This window comes from Bubalus bubalis, chromosome 4 (assembly GCF_019923935.1).
Source record: "Bubalus bubalis isolate 160015118507 breed Murrah chromosome 4, NDDB_SH_1, whole genome shotgun sequence".
NCBI lineage: Eukaryota > Metazoa > Chordata > Mammalia > Artiodactyla > Bovidae > Bubalus > Bubalus bubalis.
The window spans coordinates 62,633,139-62,653,677 of NC_059160.1; the positions used below are offsets into that span (position 1 = coordinate 62,633,139).

Sequence of the window (20,539 nt, forward strand, 5' to 3'; positions counted from 1 at the left end):
CAAATGTGCCACCTGGGAAGGGGGAAGGGTCTAGAAATATCAGTTATGCATCAAGATCTTCAGAATTATCTACTTGGGGAAATTTCTATTGGTTGCTGGAACAAGGGAAGTCAGAGATTTATATAGTAGTGGAGATGAGGATCTATGGCAGGTATCCATCTAAACATTAAATAGTACAAGGAGGGGGAATATTGCAGGGAAGGGGAAATAGTATAGGGAAAGCACCAGAGGGGAGAGGGAAGCACAGAAAATAGAATCAGAGATATTTCTACCAAGTGCCCAGAAGTATGAGATTAACAGAGTCAGAGAAATATGACTTCAATATGGAGAACTTGTAAACATTTTAGAAGGAAAAGATGGGTACAAAAACTTATTCTTCTGAAAAAAATTAAGCAATTATTCTGTAATAATTCTCTTATGTGTGCAGGAATAGATCAACTTGAGGAATTACAAAGACTTTAGGAATAAGGTCATACATGAGCAACAGGGGGGCTCCCATGGAACAAGTCTAGTCCAATGGATACTGGTTTGGCCCAACCGGATGGAGAGTTATATATGATCTGATTCTGTTGATTACAATGAGTTCTATCTCCCCAGCCCCAAGAAACTTTAGTTTTCATCATTTTCACCTATTCCCTTTAGATCTACTGAAGGTCAACAATGAAAAACCGAACATTTACTGAGTTTATTTTGTTGGGCCTCACAAATCAACCTGAGGTCCAGGCACTGATATTCATCTTTCTGTTTCTCACCTACATGCTAAGTGTCCTAGGAAATCTGACAATCATCATTCTCACTCTAGTAGATTCTCACCTCCAGATCCCCATGTATTTTTTCCTCCGGAATTTCTCCTTCTTAGAAGTTTCCTTCACATCCATTTTTATTCCCAGATTTCTGACCAGCATGACAACAGGAAATAAAGCCATCAGCTTTGCTGGATGCTTGATTCAGTATTTTTCTGCTATATTTCTTGGGGCAACAGAGTTTTACCTCCTGGCTTCTATGTCCTATGACCGCTATGTGGCCATCTGCAAACCCCTGCATTACCTGACCGTCATGAACAGCAGAGTCTGCATACAACTTGTGTTCTGCTCCTGGCTAGGGGGATTCCTGGCTATCTTTCCCCCCATCATCTTAATGAGCCAGGTGGATTTCTGTGCCTCCAATGTTCTGAATCACTATTACTGTGACTATGGGCCCCTCCTGGAGCTCGCCTGCTCAGACACAAGCCTCTTAGAACTGATGGTCATCTCCTTGGCAGTTGTGACTTTGGTGGTTACTCTGGTGCTGGTGACACTTTCTTATACATATATTATCAGGACCATTCTGAGGATTCCTTCTGCTCAGCAAAGGGCAAAGGCTTTTTCCACTTGTTCCTCCCACATGATTGTCATCTCGCTCTCTTATGGCAGCTGCATGTTTATGTACATTAATCCTTCTGCAAAACAAGAAGGTGCTTTCAACAAAGGAATAGCCGTGCTCATTACTTCAATTACTCCCTTGTTAAATCCCTTCATTTACACTCTGAGAAATCAGCAAGTGAAACAAGCCTTCAAGGACACCATCAAAAAGATTGTAAAGCTTTAACAAAACAAAATACACTTCAAGGAAAGATATACTTCATTTAGTAAATATGTATTGAGTGTCTACCATAATTCAAGTGCTGACCTGGCACTTAAGGATAAAAATATGAAAGGCATATGTTCTAATTTCAGGGAATCTATGGTGTAATGTGATAGAAATGTATATAAACTGTAAATTGTCAAGTTTGCAGTTTACTTATAAGTCATAAGCTTCCGTGCGTGCATGTGTGCTGTCGCTTCAAGTGTGTCTGACTCTTTGTGACACTATGGACTGTAGCTTGCCAGGCTCCTCTTTTCGTGGGATTCTCCAGGCAAGAATACTGGAGTGGGTTGCCATGCCCTCCTCCAGGGGATCTTCCCCACTCAGGAATTGAACCAGCATCTCTTATGTCTCCTGTATTAGCATACGGGTTCCTTACCACTAGCTCTACCTGGAAAGCTCCAAGTCTTAGATCAGATCAGATCAGATCAGTTGCTCAGTCATGTCCAATTATTTGCGACCCCATGAATCACAGCACGCCAGGCCTCCCTGTCCAACACCAACTCCCGGAGTTCACTCAGACTCACGTCCATCGAGTCAGTGATGCCATCCAGCCATCTCATCCTCTGTCATCCCCTTCTCCTCCTGCCCCAAATCCCTCCCAGCATCAGAGTCTTTTCCAATGAGTCAACTCTTCGCATGAGGTGGCCAAAGTACTGGAGTTTCAGCTTTAGCATCATTCCTTCCAAAGAAACCCCAGGGCTGATCTCCTTCAGAATGGACTGGTTGGATCTCCTTGCAGTCCAAGGGACTCTCAAGAGTCTTCTCCAACACCACAGTTCAAAAGCATCAATTCTTCGTCACTCAGCCTTCTTCACAGTCCAATTCTCACATCCATACATGACCACAGGAAAAACCATAGCCCTGACTAGACGAACCTTTGTTGGCAAAGTAATGTCTCTGCTTTTGAATATGCTATCTAGGTTGGTCATAACTTTCCTTCCAAGGAGTAAGTGTCTTTTAATTTCATGGCTGCAGTCACCATCTGCAGTGATTTTGGAGCCCAGAAAAATAAAGTCTGACACTGTTTCCACCGTTTCCCTATCTATTTCCCATAAAGTGATGGGGCCAGATGCCATGATCTTCGTTTTCTGAATGTTGAGTTTTAAGCCAACTTTTTCACTCTCCTCTTTCACTTTCATCAAGAGGCATTTTAGTTCCTCTTCACTTTCTGCCATAAGGATGGTGTCATCTGCATATCTGAGGTTATTGATATTTCTCCCGACAATCTTGATTCCAGCTTGTGTTTCTTCCAGTCCAGCGTTTCTCATGATGTACTCTGCATAATAGTTAAATAAGCAGGGTGACAATATACAGCCTTGACGTACTCCTTTTCCTATTTGGAAGCAGTCTGTTGTTCCATGTCCAGTTCTAACTGTTGCTTCCTGACCTGCACACAGATTTCTCAAGAGAAGTCATAAGTTTACAAAATATAAAAGAATATGGTAAGTGTTAATAGAGAAGGATGAATGAGAAAGTCTAAAAAGAACAACTGGAAAGAATTAGCTGTTTTCTGGAGTAAACTGGACATTGGTGAGTCAAGAGATGTTTTAAGAAAGGAAGTGATGCTATGAGCATTGTTTCTAAAGAAATCTCGTGTTACTGTTCTTCATTATGGAGCTGTGGAGCTATGATTCTATTAAAGTGAAAATATTTTTTATTCTCCTTCTCTTTTTCATTTATCTTACAACTGTAGCCATTGAAACTACCATCCTCCTGTAAATTAGGTCCACTTTTCTCCAAATGAGGCAAAAGCTCTCAAGATTTTGTCAACTTACACATTCATTCTCTAGAAGTTGTGGTTAGAATTCTAGAGGCAAGGTTTCCATCCTCTTGCCTGTTTTGCTGTTCATAGCTGACATCTTTCTAAGTTAATGACTGAGTTACCCACTCTGTCTCTCTCTCTCTTTGGTAGTCTTTGAAAAATTTTTTTTCAATCACAATTTAATTTTCATCTTTTTGTTTACTTTTGTTAGGTATTATAAAGGACAAATTTTGTGATATGGCTTCATTCTTTCAACTTTTCTCCAAATTTTTGCTTTTTTTACATAACCCATGGATACCTGTTTCATAAAGTGAAAAAAATATAAAGTATCACAAGTTTTATATCTAGAATGTTCCAAATTATCAATCTTCACAACCAACTGGGAACAGACTACCCTACCAAGAATTCCACACATGGATTTTAGGTAAAAACAAACTGAATTTGAAGAGGTGTTGGTAGGAACTCAATGTCAATGGAACTTAGGACATTTGGAAAGCTGATTATTTATACATAGTTTAGTAACATCCTAATTCATTGCAGAATGCTGATTGAGATGCAAATGGAACATCATCTGATGTATTCACATGTTTTATATGAGGTAATAATATTGAGTGGAATGATGCTTCTTAATCACTTAAGGAAAAAACTGTACCAGCCTGACCATGAGAGAAAATTTCCAAAACCACAGAAGATAGTGAAGAGTGTATAATATTTTTAATAAATGACCTTTTTTGTAAACCATGGCTATTTTGAATATCTGGGTTTCCTTGATGGCTAAGCTAGGGATTGTGTTAGTTGCTCAGTCGTGTCTGACTCTTTGCAACCCCACTGACTGTAGCCTGCCAGGCTTCTCTGTCCTTGAAGTTCTCCAGGCAAGAATACTGGAGTGGATTGTCATTCCCTTCTCCAGAGGAACTTCCCAACCCAGGATTGAACCCTGGTCTCCTGCATCACAGGCAGATTCTTTACCATTTGAGCTAGGGATTAATGATGCCTTTTAATTTATTCCAAATTTACTGAATTATTAATTAATAGAGAAGTGTTCTCAAATGATCACACCTGACTCATTAACTTCCCCATATGCACATTTCTACCAAAGCCCGTGGTGAAATAGAAGACAACGCCATATAGTGGTTGAAAATACAGGCTTTAGTTCAAATCCCAGATTTTCAACCTTCTACCCAAGTCTCCTTGGAACAGTTTTCACCTGCCTAAAGCTTATTTTTCTCAACTCTAAAATGTGGATAATATAGTGTCTATCTTATAGGGTAGTTTTGAGAATTAAATAAAATAATAGGCATAAAATTTGTAAGAAATTATTATGTTTAAGAAATGACATCCATTATAACAATATGGATGTCAATATAATCAATGTCTTTTTCAAGAAACTCAGGCTTAACTAGTAAGAATAAGTATTAAATTGATTGGTTTAACATAAGCAGGACTGTAAAAATGATGGTCATTCGATTTGAAATCCCTGTGCAACAAGACCAGTTTATTTCCATTCCTCTTATGTCCACTTGCATCCTTGAATAGCTATTCACACATTTGATAAAGCAAGGCAGAACACTTGGCAGCAGATTCTTAGGACTAGGCTACCATCAACCCCATGTGACCTGGATATCTCTGTGTATAAATAAGATGAAGAAGAGCACTTGGTGTAAATCAAAGTACAAGGACACTGGCCAGGGCTTCACCCAGCCTTCATAATACAAACATTTAGAAATGAATTTTGGAAGGAATGTATCATCTTTTAAATGTACTTGTTCAAAAAAGAGAGAAATAAAAATAAAAAGACAAGCCATGCTTTTCTGAAACTGTTCATCTTGCTAGCTTTATGTCAATACTTACTGGGTATGTAACTCAAGTCACAAAGCAAAGGAATGAATTTACTGATTCTGCAGCTGAACTTTTGGAATGTTCAATGTCTAAATGTGTAGGTTGGTAGGCTTTATCTCTCCTGTCACCACTGTAGACAAGAATCAAAAGAAACAGCTTTACCTACCTAGTATTCTCAAGATAATATCAGAGCAGTGCTAGGGTAAGGAGATAATAAAAACACTGGGCATTCATTCCTCTATCCTCTCCCCAAAATCCCCAAGGTTGTGGACTTATGAATTACAAATCTAAACAGATGGTCTTTTCTGAATGCTGCTTCTTGCAAAGAGTTTAAAATAAAACTTAGAAATTTTCTGAAGAACTTTTTAAGAAGCCAAGTAAGGTAAGAACTGTTCCATAATGACTTGGACATTCTGCCCTGAGGATCAGCTTTGTCGTTTCATTAAATTCATTCAGAAGGTCACAGACCAGGGCTTAAGCTTCAGTCCACACATCACTGGACAGGATAGCTGAAGCTATGCAGAGGTCATGAGTTCAGAAGCCAAAAGAACTACCCATCTGAGGAATGCATCCACTGTGGGGTATGGTAAGGGCTGGGGACAAGATTACACAAAAGACAATATATGATCCAAAGAACAAAAGCATCAGGAGCTTAAAATTAGTATAAGTTCCTCAAAAAGATAGGAATGATACTGATTAAATGAAGGATAAAACATTACAAAAATAACTAGGTAAAAAATACTGCTGAAAAACATAAATGAAATAAAGATGAGACTAATACCAGGAAAGAAAGAAATAAAACAAAAATAAGGAGCTAGAAGATCAGATCTGATAAACCTTTCCATTCAGCAGTAGATAAACAACAGACTGGTTCCAAATCGGGAAAGGAGTATGTCAACATTGTATATTGTCACCTTGCTTATTTAACTTACATGCAGAGTACATCATGTGAAATGCCAGGCTGAATGAAGCACAAGCTGGAATCAAGATTGCTGGGAGAAATATCAAAAACCTCAGATATGCAGATGACACCACCCTTATGACAGAAAGTAAAGAAGAACTAAAGAGACTCTTGATGAAAGTAAAAGAGGAAAGTGAAAAAGTTGGCTTAAATCTCAACATTCAGGAAACTAAGATCCTGGCATCCGGTCCTATCACTTCATGGCAAGTAGATGGGGAAATAATGGAAACAGTGAGAGACTTTATTTTGGGGGGCTCCCAAATCACTGCAGATGGTGACTGCAGTCATGAAATTAAACAATTTTTGCTCTTGGAAGGAAAGCTATGACCAACCTAGACATATTAAAAAGCTGTTTTTTTTTAATAAGTAATGTCTCTGATACAGAAAAGTAAACAAATATACTTTGCTGACAAAGTCCCATATAGTCAAAGTTATGGTTTTTCCAGTGGTCATGTGTGGATGTGAGAGTTGGACCATAAAAAAAGCTGAGCACCAAAGAATTGATACTTTTGAACTGTGATGTTGGAGAAGACTCTTGAGAGTCCCTTGGACTGCAAGGAGATAAAACCAGTCAATCCTAAAGGAAATCAGCCCTGAATATTCATTGGAAGGACTGATGCTGAAGCTGAAACTCCAATACTTTGGGCACCTGATGCAAAGAATTGGCCTTTTTGAAAAGACCCTGATAAGATCGAAGGCTAGAGGAGAAGGGGACGACAGAGGGTGAAATGGTTGGATTGCATCACCGACTTGATGGACATAAGTTTGAGCAAGCTTCAGGAGTTGGTGATGGACAGAGAAGCCTGGCATGCTGCAGTCCCTGGGGTGGCAAAGAGTCAGACACGACTGAGTGACTGAACTTAATTGAACTGAAAGCAGTAGGAAACAAGACATTAAGTTAATAATGGAAACCAATAGATAGGTAGATAGGTAAGCACCAAAAAACAAATGCAGATACCAAAATCTAGATAATAAGTGTTACAGGTGGAGAGAAGATTAACAGAAGGAAATAATAGTATATTCCTACACTAGAGAAAGATGGATATCTCCAAGAATGCTGAAACAAGATGTGCTTGGTCGCTCAGTCGTATCCGATTTTGTGACCCCATGGACTGCAGCCTGCCAGGCTCCACTGTCCATGGGATTTTTCAGGCAAGAATACTGGAGTGGGTTGCCATTTCCTTCTCCAGGGTTCTTCCCAACCCAGGGATTGAACCTAAGTCTCCTGCGTCTCCTGCATTGCAGGCAGATTCTTTACCCACTGAGCCATTGGCGAAGCCCTGAAACAAGACAGAGAACCAAATTTTACATCTTGAGAAATCAGACATTTAAATGTGATCGTAAAATAAAAGAACACCTCAGAAGCCTTGCCACACAAAAGACAAATTTGAAGACCCTTAATAACCCTGTGTACGAGACAGCTAAAGAGACACTGATGTATAGAACAGTCTTATGGACTCTGTGAGAGAGGGAGAGAGTGGGAAGATTTGGGAGAATGGCATTGAAACATGTAAAATATCATGTATGAAACGAGTTGCCAGTCCAGGTTTGAAGCACGATACTGGATGCTTGGGGCTGGTGCACTGGGATGACCCAGAGGGATGGAATGGGGAGGGAGGAGGGAGGAGGGTTCAGGATGGGGAACACATGTATACCTGTGGTGGATTCATTTTGATATTTGGCAAAACTAATACAGTTATGTAAAGTTTAAAAATAAAATAAAATTTAAAAAAATTTTTAAAAAGACATATTCAAATGCTTGTGTCATTAAGCAAATTAGAAGGTAGTAGTTAAACTAAAATAAATGGTGAAGACAGTAAACAAAATTTTAATCATACAACAGTCTGCTACTTTATTAAGAACATAAATTTTACTTTCATGTACTCTGGTAATTATGAAATGAAAGGAAAGAAATGGTAATTAAGGGTAAGGCTTAAAAACAGCACTTTGGAAGTTTCCTGGTGGTCCAATGGCTAAGACTCTGCTTTCCCAAAGCAGAGGTCTCAGGTTCAAATCCTGATCAGGGAACTAGATCCTCCATGCCTCAACTAAAGATCAAAGATCCCACGTGCCATAAACTAAGACCCGGCACAGCCAAATAAATAAATAGTACTTTGGTCCTACAAAACAATTTAGATGCTACTATCAAAGTTTCAGAAATGTGTTCAAAACTAAGACATTTTAATCAAAATACAAAATGTCATTATATCTATTTGTATTCTAAAGCAGTTGTTGCTTGAATGTAATTTATGAAATGGAGTGGAGAAAAAGTGCTATTTTGGTGATATGTTTCTTTTGAACTTGGGGGCCTCCCTTGTGGCTCAGCTGGTGAAGAATCCACCTGCAATGAGGGAGACCTGGGTTCCATTCCTGGGTTGGAAAGATCCCCTGGAGAAAGAAAAGGCTACCCACTCCAGTATTCTGGCCTGGAGAATCTCATGAACTGTACAGTCCATGGGATCGCAAAGAGTCGGACACAACTGAGGGACTTTCACTTTTCTCTAGAACTGAATATTTCCTACCTTGTATTGCAAAGGAAATGCCTGAACTTCATTTATCACAATGAATAAATGATAAATACCTCCCTCTACCAAAGAAAGGAAAAAAAGACTAACTTACTTGATTGGAGAGCAGTCTGTAAAATTATTTGGATGATTTTCTTGAGCACTTTTGCTTTCATTTATATTTGTTTATTATATGCATCAACCACTTGATAGGTCATACACTCAGGTTATGCACTCATCTCATTACCATTATCCATATGGTGGGAGTTGCTTATTGGGAACATCCCGTATAAATAGTAGAAATATTTCCCTACTTAAAACATTTAGTTCCAAAAGACATTCAGAGTATCAGCTATAAACACTTGAATATGTAAAATGTCCATCACATATTTTGATTACCAGCTGATTACTTGGTGGCTTTGTGTCAATAGGTGCAAAAATGTCAACTGCAGATGGTCCAAAATCCTGACAAAATGACAGTTAATTTCAAGGATCCCAGTTGTGGGGCTATTGTATACTGATCAGCCATTGTTGCATCACTTCTACTACACTCTCATCACAGATTATAGACTAGCAGAGTATAAACCCAGCCAAGCCAAAACAGAGAAAAGGAAACTTTTGTGCCCTGAGGGAGAAGCTGACATTAAATAATGTGAAGCAATCTTTAATCCATCACAGCCATGAATCTGAAAATGCCTCTAAGGGCAGAAGTAGCTGCATACAATCAACTGCCTCTTCAACAGTTTCACCATTTGCAGAATCTTGTTTCAGTAGCAACCTGAGTACTTTAAGCCAATGGTTTTTGTATTGTATTTTGGCTTTTCTAGTTGTTCTTTGAGCAATTACTCAAGAAGGACATCTATCAATAATCTTCAAAGTCTATACTGCAACATATTGACAAGGCTGGTCTGAGGAAGAAGAGAGCTTTACATTTCCTGAAAATTCACATATTTTCCTCTTGAAAAGGGAAGACTCCTCAAAACAGAATGTATAGCAAAAATGGGAAAGAAGTGATAAATACCAAAAGTGACACACAAGTCTCATGACAGATGCATATTTGAAATGACTAAGAAGAATTGGCTGAATTCCAAATTAAGAAGAGAGAGGTTTTAGCAGTTTCAGAGAAGAGAAACGTTCATGCGCTTATGCTGGGTCCTTCAGCATTCTTTCTTCTCAACTCTGTTTCATGCCTATCAAAATGTGTCATTCTCATGACTTCAATTTCCATCTATATTCTCATGATATATCTTTGATTTTCCTTTTTTTTTTTTTTTTTTTCAGGCAAGGCTCTACTAGGGACCCTGCTGCAACAGGGGGAGTGACAGCATGATTTGATTGAATTCCCAGTATGCTGTTCTACTACTTCTTTGAATGAAGTGCAAATCTTTTAAGAATGCCAGAAAAGAGCACTTCACTTGTTTATTTCTCAGGGGATAAATGAGAAATTTATTTCTCAGAGGCAACAATATAGTGAGCAGAGAAACTCCCTTATTAATGGCACTTCATCCTTAGCTGAAGGTTTCACATACATAAAAATGCAACTGCCATAGATAATGGAAACCACAAGCATGTGGGAAGAAACATGGAAAAAGGCTTTTTTCCTTTCCTGGGCAGAAGATAAACTTAGAATCATCCAATGATACATACATAGGACAGAACTACACACACAGGGGTCACTATAAAGGTCAACACAGCACAGAATATAACCAGCTGCTCTAAGAACCATGTATCAGAACATAAATTCTTCAGTATTGGAGAAGCATCACAGAAAAAAGGGTCAATAACAGAGTCACAGAATTCCAGGTAGGGACTCAGGCGAAGGGGTAGAAGGATAATCAAGAAGCCAGACACCCAACAACAGAGGATAAGATTTCCAAGACTCTACTCTCATGATGGTCATATAATGCAGAGATTTGCAGATGGCTACATAGTGATCATAGGACATCACAGCCAAGAGAAAAAATTCTGTAGCCCCAAAGAGGACATAAAAGAGATCTGGTTGAAGCAGGCATTGGTGGTGATGGTTTTGTTCCCGCTTGATATGATGTAGAGGTATTTAGGCACACAGGCCATTGTGAATGAGATTTCTAAGAAAAAGAAATTTGAAGAAAAAAATACATAGCTGTTTTAAAACAAGAATCCACAAAGATGAGAGAAACTATGGTCAGATTCCCAATGACACTAAACATACATGTGACCAACAAGAAGATAGAAACCAAAATCTCTAGTTGTAGGTCATTTGTCAAACCCAGTATGATGAATATTGTTATTGCTAAATGGTTTCTCATCACTGACTCTGTATATTGCCCAATCTTCAGATAAAAAACACAGAAATTGGATATGAGAAACAATTTCAAAATATCACAGGATCAAAATAACTACAAATAACAATTAAACCAATCACATGCATTTCCTTCTGTAACCTGATAATTCATCTTTCATGATATGATGACCTCAAACGCCACTGAATGGACCACAGAAGAGCTGATATACCACATGGAAGCTAGCAGCATTTTTTGTGGTTTCAAATCATATCTCTGTCATCTACTATATGAGCAACATTGGGAAAGTCACTTAACCAATCAGTGCTCCCAATTTCATCCTTAATAAGATGAGTTTAATGATAATATGACATTGTAGCGTTATTGTGAGAGTTAAATGAGATAAGGCATAACAATCTTACAGTGATACATAGGAGATGGTAAGCACTGTATAAGTGGAATTTTTTATTTTCTAAAGCCAGTTTGATAATCTCAAAAATGTATTTAGCTTTTTTATACATTATAATTCTGGGTTAATAAATTTGATGATTAGAAATGGTCGATGGCCTGTAAAAAAAAGTAGGTATCTAAATATCTTTAGAAATAGAAAATTTTAATACTGTTAATTAAAATAAATCTAAAAACAGCAACAAATTTTTTCCTGCATGAGAAACTCATGGATCAGATTCTCTCACACATAAATTGTAATTCTTTTTTTTAAAGTTAGCCTTTACTCCATTCATTACTAGATTCATTACATAACATTGGCACTATAATCTTAACAAGTTACATGTCTATTAATTAAGTTCACCAATGAATATACATGCAAAACTCAGCCTTCACAAGAAATCAAAAATGCCTTTAGCTTTTCAGGTAGATTTGTTCCATCAGTATTTTCTTCCACACTTCAGGATTAATTTCATCAACATACAAATTTTTTTATGGTTTTCCACATACAATTTTTATCATACTTTTATCATATATTTCTATCATAATGTTTCATATAGTTTTCACAGAGATTTGCTACTTAGAAACGTTAATTTAGACATTCAGAAACAAAAACAATTTCAGTCAAGAAAGATGGGAGGAAGGACGTAAAACTGAAAGCAATTTGAAAAAAATTAACCCATTTCTATCTCAAATAAATACCTTAACCGTTACAATCACAGAGAAGAAAAAGAACTAATCCAAATTTATCAACATATTGTTTTGGAGGAAGAATAAAACTGAGATTATGCCTTCAAATTTATGTTGTTATTCACTTAAAATAGACTGTTACAAATGTAAGCTTTTTTATAAGTCTTAGGGTAAACTCAAAGCAAAAACATGTAATAGATACACAAAAGAGAAAGAGAAAGAAATCTAAGTATATCGCTACAGAAAATCATCCAGTCATAAAGGGAGGGAACAAGAGAAGACAAAAGGAAAAAAGAATTACAAAACAGAAGGAAACATATAACAAAATGGTAATACTAAGTTGATAATTACCAACAATTACTTTGACTGTCAGTGGACATTTCTCCAATCAAAAAACAGTCAAAAAACAAAACAAAAACAAACAAATAGAGTGGTTTATCAACTATACCTCAATTTAAAAAATAAAGCGGCTGAATACATCTTAAAAACAAAAAACCCTAATTGTATGTATGAGGCCTACAAAACTTTCACTTCACTTTTAAGGTCAGCCTGAAAGTATTAGAGGATGATATTTCATTAAAATGGAAACCAAAAGAAAGCAGAGGTATCTACACTTATATCAAACAGACATTAATAAAAAGTCTGTAATAAGAGATAGATGTTTATATATCGATTACAAAGTCAATAAAATAAAAGAATATAACATTTGTAAATATTTATGCACCCAACGTGGGACTCAACAAATAACAGACCTAAAGGGAGAAATAGACAGCAATACAGTAATAGTAGAAGATTTTAATTCCCCACAATCAATCATGGATGGATAGATCGTCATAACAGAAAGTCAATACTGAAACATTAAACTGAAACTACACATTAGACCAGATGGACTTAATATTTACTGAAGCTTCCATCCCAAAGGGGCAGAATACACATTCTTTTCAAGCAAAACTAGAATATTCTTTAGGAAAGATCATATGTTAGGCCACAATTATTAATAAACTTCAGCACATTGAAATCATATCAAATATCATTTCCAACCACAATGAAATATGGAAAAATGTGAAGTGGTAAACTTGACTAAACTTATGGCAATCATTTTATAATATCAAATATGCAAAATATCATCACTACATTATATACCTAAAACTAATGCAGTGTTATATGTCAATTATATCTCAATAAAACTGAGATAAGAGAGAGAAATTACTTAACCATACATCTTCAGTCTCAGTCTGAAAGGAGGGCATGAAGAATTGTAAATAAATTCTGAACTATTTTTAGTAAAAAAAAAGTTCTGAGTTTGAGATTTTGGTGGTAAAATCAAACTTTTGGGAAAAGTTAGGCTGACATTATTTTATATCTATTATAGGAATAAGCAAATAAATACACGTTGATTGTCAGAGTTGGACATCAGTCCTTTAGAATCACTTAAGACTGAATCAGGTTTGATGCAGGATACAGGATGCTTGGGGCTGGTGCACTGGGATGACCCAGAGGGATGGTATGGGGAGGGAGGTGGGAGGGGGGCTCAGGATTGGGAACACGTTGTACACCCATGGCAGATTCATGTTGATGTATGGCAAAACCAATACAATATTGTAAAGTAATTAGCCTCTAATTAAAATAAATAAATTTTAAAAAATAATAATACTAATAAAAAAACTGAAGTATAAAAAAAAAAGACTGAATCAGGCAAAAAATATCAACAAATGCAAAAATGAGGGGAAATTTTTGTTGAGAAGTAGAATACTTGCATGGTCATAAGGTATATTCCCATAGACTGCTTATTAGTTGAAGGAACTGTTATGATTATACAATGGAAAAGGCAGATAGGAATCAGACATAGTGATCAGAAGTGTCTCCTTGAGAACAATAAAATACCATGGGTGTAGTAATCTAATGGTGATAGACAAGTGATGGCGATGGACAGAGAAGCATAGAGTGCTGCAGTCCATGGGGTCACAAAGAGTCGGACACAACTGAGCGACTGAACTGAACTGATAGTACTCTGCTGCTGCTGCTGCTAAGTCGCCTCAGTCGTGTCCGACCCTGTGCGACCCCACAGCCGGCAGCCCACCAGGCTCCTCTGTCCCTGGGATTCTCCAGGCAAGAACACTGGAGTGGGTTGCCATTTCCTTCTCCAATGCATGAAGGTGAAAAGTGAAAGTGAAGTCGCTCAGTCGTGTCCGACTCTTAGCGACCCCATGGACTGTATCAGGCTCCGCCGTCCGTGGGATTCTCCAGGCAAGAGTACTGGAGTGGGTCGCCATTGCCTTCTCCGGTAGTACTCTGGCCGAAGATAAATAACCTGAATATAACTTTGAAGGATCATCAGAGAAAAGCAAACTGAGGAAATTCTATTGAAAAAAGGAGGTGAGGAGAGACTGCTTTCTACAAAAATGTACATCTTTAAAATATATACGCACATGATGCACCAAATATAAGCAGCCAATCATGACAACTAAATCCCATATTTTATCTAATGTGGATACTAGGTAAAAGGGAACAAAATATTATAATATTGGGTTAGTGCAAAATGGAAATATGGGTGACGAATTAGGAAAAACTATTTTATCTAAGTGTTAAATTTACTGAACAGTACTATGACTTTGCAAGTAAATCTCTCAATTCTTTGGACTTATACAGTAAATTGTCTAGGGATGCAGCAGTAAAAGGCGATGATGAAAATATTTTTCCTTCACATATATCATGAAAAAATTATTGTGAAGAGAAAAAACAAAAGTGTTAATCATGTCCAACTCTTTGTAACCCCATGAACTGTAGGCCACCAGACTCTTCTGTCCATGGGATTCTTCAGGCAAGAATACTGGAGTGGATTGCCATTCCCTTCTCCAGGGGATCTTCCTGACCCAGGTATTGAACCTGGGTCTCCCACACTGCAGGCAGATTCTTTACCATCTGAGCCATCAGGGAAGAGAATTATGAAGAAAATTAGACAGCAAATAGCAAAGTAAATGAGGAAAATATTAACAATGGGTACACCTGGATATTCACATATTCTTGACATAATTGCTAATTTTGCAAGTTTTATGTAAATTTAAAATTATTTCCATGTAAGAATTTAAAGAAAAACCCTCATACTACCTTATTGCCTATCTATCGTTTCATAATTTTCTGTCCTCCATTTAACAGCAAATTTCCTCCAAAGAATTTTCAGTCTGTTTTCATCTCTTTGCTGCCTACCTGCTCTTTTTTTCTCACAGGAAGTACTTGGATTGTTTTTAGAAATTAATGTTTCCTACTCCTCTATTTAGATTTTATATTCTGGTAAGAACACAAGATGAGATCTGCTCTCTTAAATGTTTAAGTATTGCTGACTGCAGACACTATATTGTACGGCACAGCTCTAGATCATATTCATGTTGCATAACTGAAACTATATCTGTTAAATAGTGACCCTTCCTTTCACTATTCTTTCTACATCAATCTCACCTTCACAGTTCTATAACATCAAATATTCTTTTATCAAAAGAAACAGTCACTTCCTTGATATCAAATGCAGTTCAGTTCAGTCGCTCAGTCATGTCAACTCTTTGCGAACCCATGAACTGCAGCACGCCAGGCCTCCCTGTCCATCACCAACTCCCAGAGTTCACTCAAACTCACGTCCATCAAGTCAGTGATGCCATCCAGCCATCTCATCCTCTGTCGTCCCCTTCTCGTCCTGCCCCCAATCCCTCCCAGCATCGGAATCTTTTCCAATGAGTCAACTCTTGGCATGAGGTGGCCAAAGTACTGGAGTTTCAACTTTAGCATCATTCCTTCAAAAAACACCAAAAAGGGATGATCTCCTTTAGAATGGACTGGTTGGATCTCCTTGCAGTCCAAGGAACTCTCAAAAGTCTTCTCCAACACCACAGTTCAAAAACATCAGTTCTTAGGCACTCAGCTTTCGTTACAGTCCAACTCTCACATCCATACATGACCACTGGAAAAATCATAGCCTTGACTAGACGGACCTTTATTGGCAAAGTAATGTCTCTGCTTTTTAATATGCTATCTAGGTTGGTCATAACTTTCCTTCCAAGGAGTAATCAAATGCAGTAACCAGTCATTAATCTTCACTTATTTCAAACTCAATTACTCTTAAACAGATTCTCAAAAACTCTTTTTACTCCTAGCTTCTTTATTACCACACCCTTGAAATCCTTAGCTCAGTGCTCCTTCCTTCTCAGTGGAGTGGGTTGCCATTTCCTTCTGCAGGGGATCTTCCCAACCCAGGGACTGAACCTGGGTCTCCTGCATTGCAGGCAGACACTTTAACCTCTGAGCCACCAGGGGAGCCACCACTTCCCTTATACAAATTATCAAAAAATAAAGGACCATACTGCCCTCTTGCATTTATATTACATACTGTCCCAAGGTGACCTTACTAATCACATTATTTCAGTGACATCTAATACTTATTGATGCTTAGGTGATGACAATAATGATGGTGATGCAATAGATAAAATATATATAGAATTCCTTTTGTATGTCAAATGCCTCCTTTAACATTCACAAAATGAAATTCTTCAGTTGCCCACCCATTTTCCTCCCTTTGATCTCAGTTTTAGCAACACTGTCAACTAGATATTCAATGTAAAACTTAAGAAATATATTTGGCTCCCTATTTTCCATCTTCCTCACACCAGTACATCAGCAAATACTGTATTTTCTACATTAAAATACACCTATAATCCAACAACAGCTTACCAGTACCAGCACATGGAGCAAAATCCCCATCCTGTCTGTCAACTGATCTTCAGTGTACCCTCTCATCCCCTCTCTAAATATTTTCCTTTGTGGAAGCTGGAGAGTCATTTTTAAAAGGTAAATTAGTCCGTATCTCTCCCTATTAAAATGCAACAGCACCTTCTTATTACTCATGAGCCATTGCTTCCTAACCATCTCCAATCATTCTCTCCCTGACTACTCCCTAATCATCTGGTTTTCTCTCTGATCCTCAAGGAAGCCCTGCTCTGAGCCATTGCACACACTGAGCCGTCTTCCTAGATTATTCTTCTCCTGTATGCATGCTCCTGGATGCCTCTTGTCACTGTGGGCTTGGCTCAAAGGTCACCTATTTCTAGGTCCCCCCATGATCATCAGATTTAGTGAGGCCCCTCATCATTTAGTTACTAAAATTTGCACCAGCTGTTTTTCATCTTTTCCTAATAATCAACAAATTCTGAAATTATCTGTCTTCCCCTCACTTACCACCAACTATAAGTTCCACTTGGGAAAGGAACTCAAATACCTTGCACTCTCTCCTATACCCATTTCTCAGGACAGTGTCAGGCATAGAGCTTTGCATGACAACTTTTGCTGAAATACTGACTTTTATACTTTTACAAAGAGAATCATTTAAACAGACATTATAATGTAAGCAAAAAGATTACAACAGAAACTCTGAGAACATTTTTAGGAGCTACTTGGCAAAGGAAAGTCTCTCATGAGATGCTATTTGCCAGTATCTATTAAATAATATTTTATAATAATAATAATGATGATGAACATTAAATAATGTTTTCATATTCATGCTAATGAGGAGAAAAAATAATCAAATGTTCTGGATTTATCCTCCCTGCCATAACTTCCAAGCAGATAACTGATGTTCTTTTCTTTTTTTTCTAATTGGCATACAGTTGATTTACAACATCATATTAGTTTCAGGTACACAGCAAAGTGATTCAGTTATGAATATATATACACTTCTTTTTCATATTCTTTTTATCATTTATTAACAACATTTTTATGAATGTATTATGCTAAATATATTGATATAAAGAAAATATGCAATTTAAATTCACTTTTCTTATTTTATTTCAGTTTTTGTAAGTACTACTAGAAAGCTTTAAATTCCAAACTTGGCTCCATTTTACTCCTATTGACTGAAGTTGTTAGAAATTCCAAATCCTTTCTATTAGATGATTTTTTAAAACCTCACAGGACCTGATTACATTGTTTCCTAATTAGCTTTTCCACTTTTAATCATTCCCACAAACATCCCTGAAGGGTATGTTCCCTACACCAAGGATATGAAGCTATCCTTTCTCCTTGTGAAGTGTTTAGATCCCACCAGGTGGAGTCCCCCAAGACAGCACCAAGTTTGCCAAATCATGAAAAATAAACAAGGAGACATTAACCTGGGTTTCTAAGACAGATGACATGCAGAGAGGTGGTGTTGTTGCTGCCGTTCAGTCACTAAGTTTTGTCTGACTCTTTGCGACCCTATCAACTGTAGCCTGTCAGTTTCCTCTGTCCACAGGATTCTTCAGGCAAGAATACTGGAGTGGGTTGCCATGCCCTCCTCCAGGGGATCTTCCCAACCCAGGGATCCAACCCATGTCTCTGACATCTCCTGCATTGGCAGGCAGGTTCTTTACCGCAAACCCATATATATACATCTGAAATAACCAAAAGAATTATTTCTTCAGAAAACATAAAATGGAGTTATCATATGATCCTGCAATTCCACTCCTCAACATATACCCAGAGAAGACCATAATTTGAAAAGACACGTGTTCCCTGATGTTCAGAGCATGACTATTTACAACAGCTAAGACAAAGGAAGCATCCCAAGTGTCCATCTACAGACAATTGGTCTAAGAAGACATATACATATATATAGGAAATTGAATATAACTCAGCCATTAAAAAAAGAATGAAATACTGCTATTTGCAGCAACATGGATGGACCTAGAGATTATTATACTAAGTGAAGTAAGCCAGACAGAGAAAAACAAATTTTTATCACTTACATGTGGAATCTAAAATATATATATATATATATACATACACATATATATACACATATGAACTTATATACAAAACAGATATAGAAGATCCTTAGCAGTTCCTGAACCTTTGATATGGCTCTATATTCCCTCATCATCTTCTCTGAAGATGAGGGAACATCACCAGGTGTGGGCTGGTGGCAATCTGAGGCCATCAGGGACTGAGAATGGGCTGCCTGATGGCAGCGGGCTGAGAGTTATGGGGCAGAAAAGCAAACAAAATAGCAGGCAGGGAGATGGGGAGCAGGGGGATTCTCCAGAGCTACCTTTAGGACTTCTAGGGGAGGCATTTGTGCACTGGGGGGATGGCTGAGTAATCATTTCATGAGCTATTTTATGACAGGAGTCCTAATAAGGAACATGGAACTAACAAGCCACTGCACACCAGAAGAGTTCAGGAAAGGTCAAAAGGAGATACCATGTGTCCTGCCACCCCCCAGAATCCTCCTTACTGGAATACATCTTGGCTAAACAATGCATGTGCCACCAGGAAGGACCCTGAGTCAGAATGATTGGCCAAAGACAACCCAGAAATTAATCCCACCTCCATAAAATGCGAGACTACAAGCCACATGGAAGAGCAGCCCTCCTGGGTTCCTCTACCCTCCTGCTCTCCACCTGAGCACCCCTTCCCAGTAAAGTCTCTTGCTTGGCTAGTGCATGTGTCTCTTCAGACAATTCATTTCCGAGTGTTAGACAAGAGCCCATATTTAGGCCCTGGAAATGATCCCCCTTCCCGCAACACTTTTCTTTCCCCATTCCCTCACTCCCTAATTAGTAACTTTTCAAGTCTGCTCTTTGGTGCTCAGTGAAGCTCTAGGAGATCAGTGCCTTTTTCTACAAACAAGAAACATGGAACCCAGAAAGGCTTTGACCCTGGAGTGTCCCCTTGGGGTCCTGCTTGTCCCCTTTTCTCTGCTACTCTTCAATCCCAAAGTGAACAAGGGTGAGAAAAGAAAGGAAATAAAGTTTTGGATAGAGAGTTTAATCATTAACTTGGCAAGGGAACTCAGTTTTAGGGGGACACAGTTTCAGATCACACTTGAGTCTGTCATTGAGCTGTAATCAGACAATAAGTTGGGTTGGAATGACACGAGGATTGCAGTGGACTGTTTATCTAAAATGTCATCTTCATTCAAGTGTCTGACACCGCAGCTGAGAGACCTGGAAGAGATGGGCTGCCCAGGCATCTTTTTATGGTCTTTCCATGAGGCTAGCTTAGGTTTCCTCACTGCTTGGCAAGATTAAGGTTTTTCAGACTTTTCATTTGGCATCTGGATTCTACCCCCCAGGGAGGGTGTTCCCAAAAAAGAAGGTAGAAGTTGCAAAGTTTCTTATCTCTTAAGTCATACAACTTCACTTCTACCACACTTTCATGATCAAAACATAGACCCAGGCAGGTTAAAGGGGAGAGGAAGTAAATTACATCGCATGATGAGGAAATGAGATTGAAAAATATGAAACAACCATTAACCCACCACAGCCATGACTCTGAAAAGACCTCTAAAGGCCAAAAGTATCCGCATGCATTCAGCTCACCATTCAACAGTTCTGCCCTTTGCAAATTCCTGGACTTTCAGATCCTTACTGTTTCACCACCATCTGATGCTTTAATCCAATGATTTTTGCTTGGTATCTGCCTTTTT

General features: G+C 38.1%; 1 protein-coding gene across 1 annotated transcript; it reads left to right on the forward strand.

Moving 5' to 3' along the window:
* The first annotated feature begins 263 nt into the window (after positions 1–263).
* Positions 264–1,587, forward strand: LOC112584347 (olfactory receptor 6C4). Its single transcript, XM_025282452.3, has one exon. The coding sequence runs from the start codon at positions 661–663 to the stop codon at positions 1,585–1,587; it is 927 nt and encodes a 308-aa protein (XP_025138237.3). The 5' UTR covers positions 264–660.
* Positions 1,588–20,539: the final 18,952 nt, after the last annotated feature.

Bases quoted from the DNA above. Each gene is read 5' to 3' on its own strand.
- LOC112584347 (XM_025282452.3), top strand. From the start codon at position 661: ATGAAAAACCGAACATTTACTGAGTTTATTTTGTTGGGCCTCACAAAT.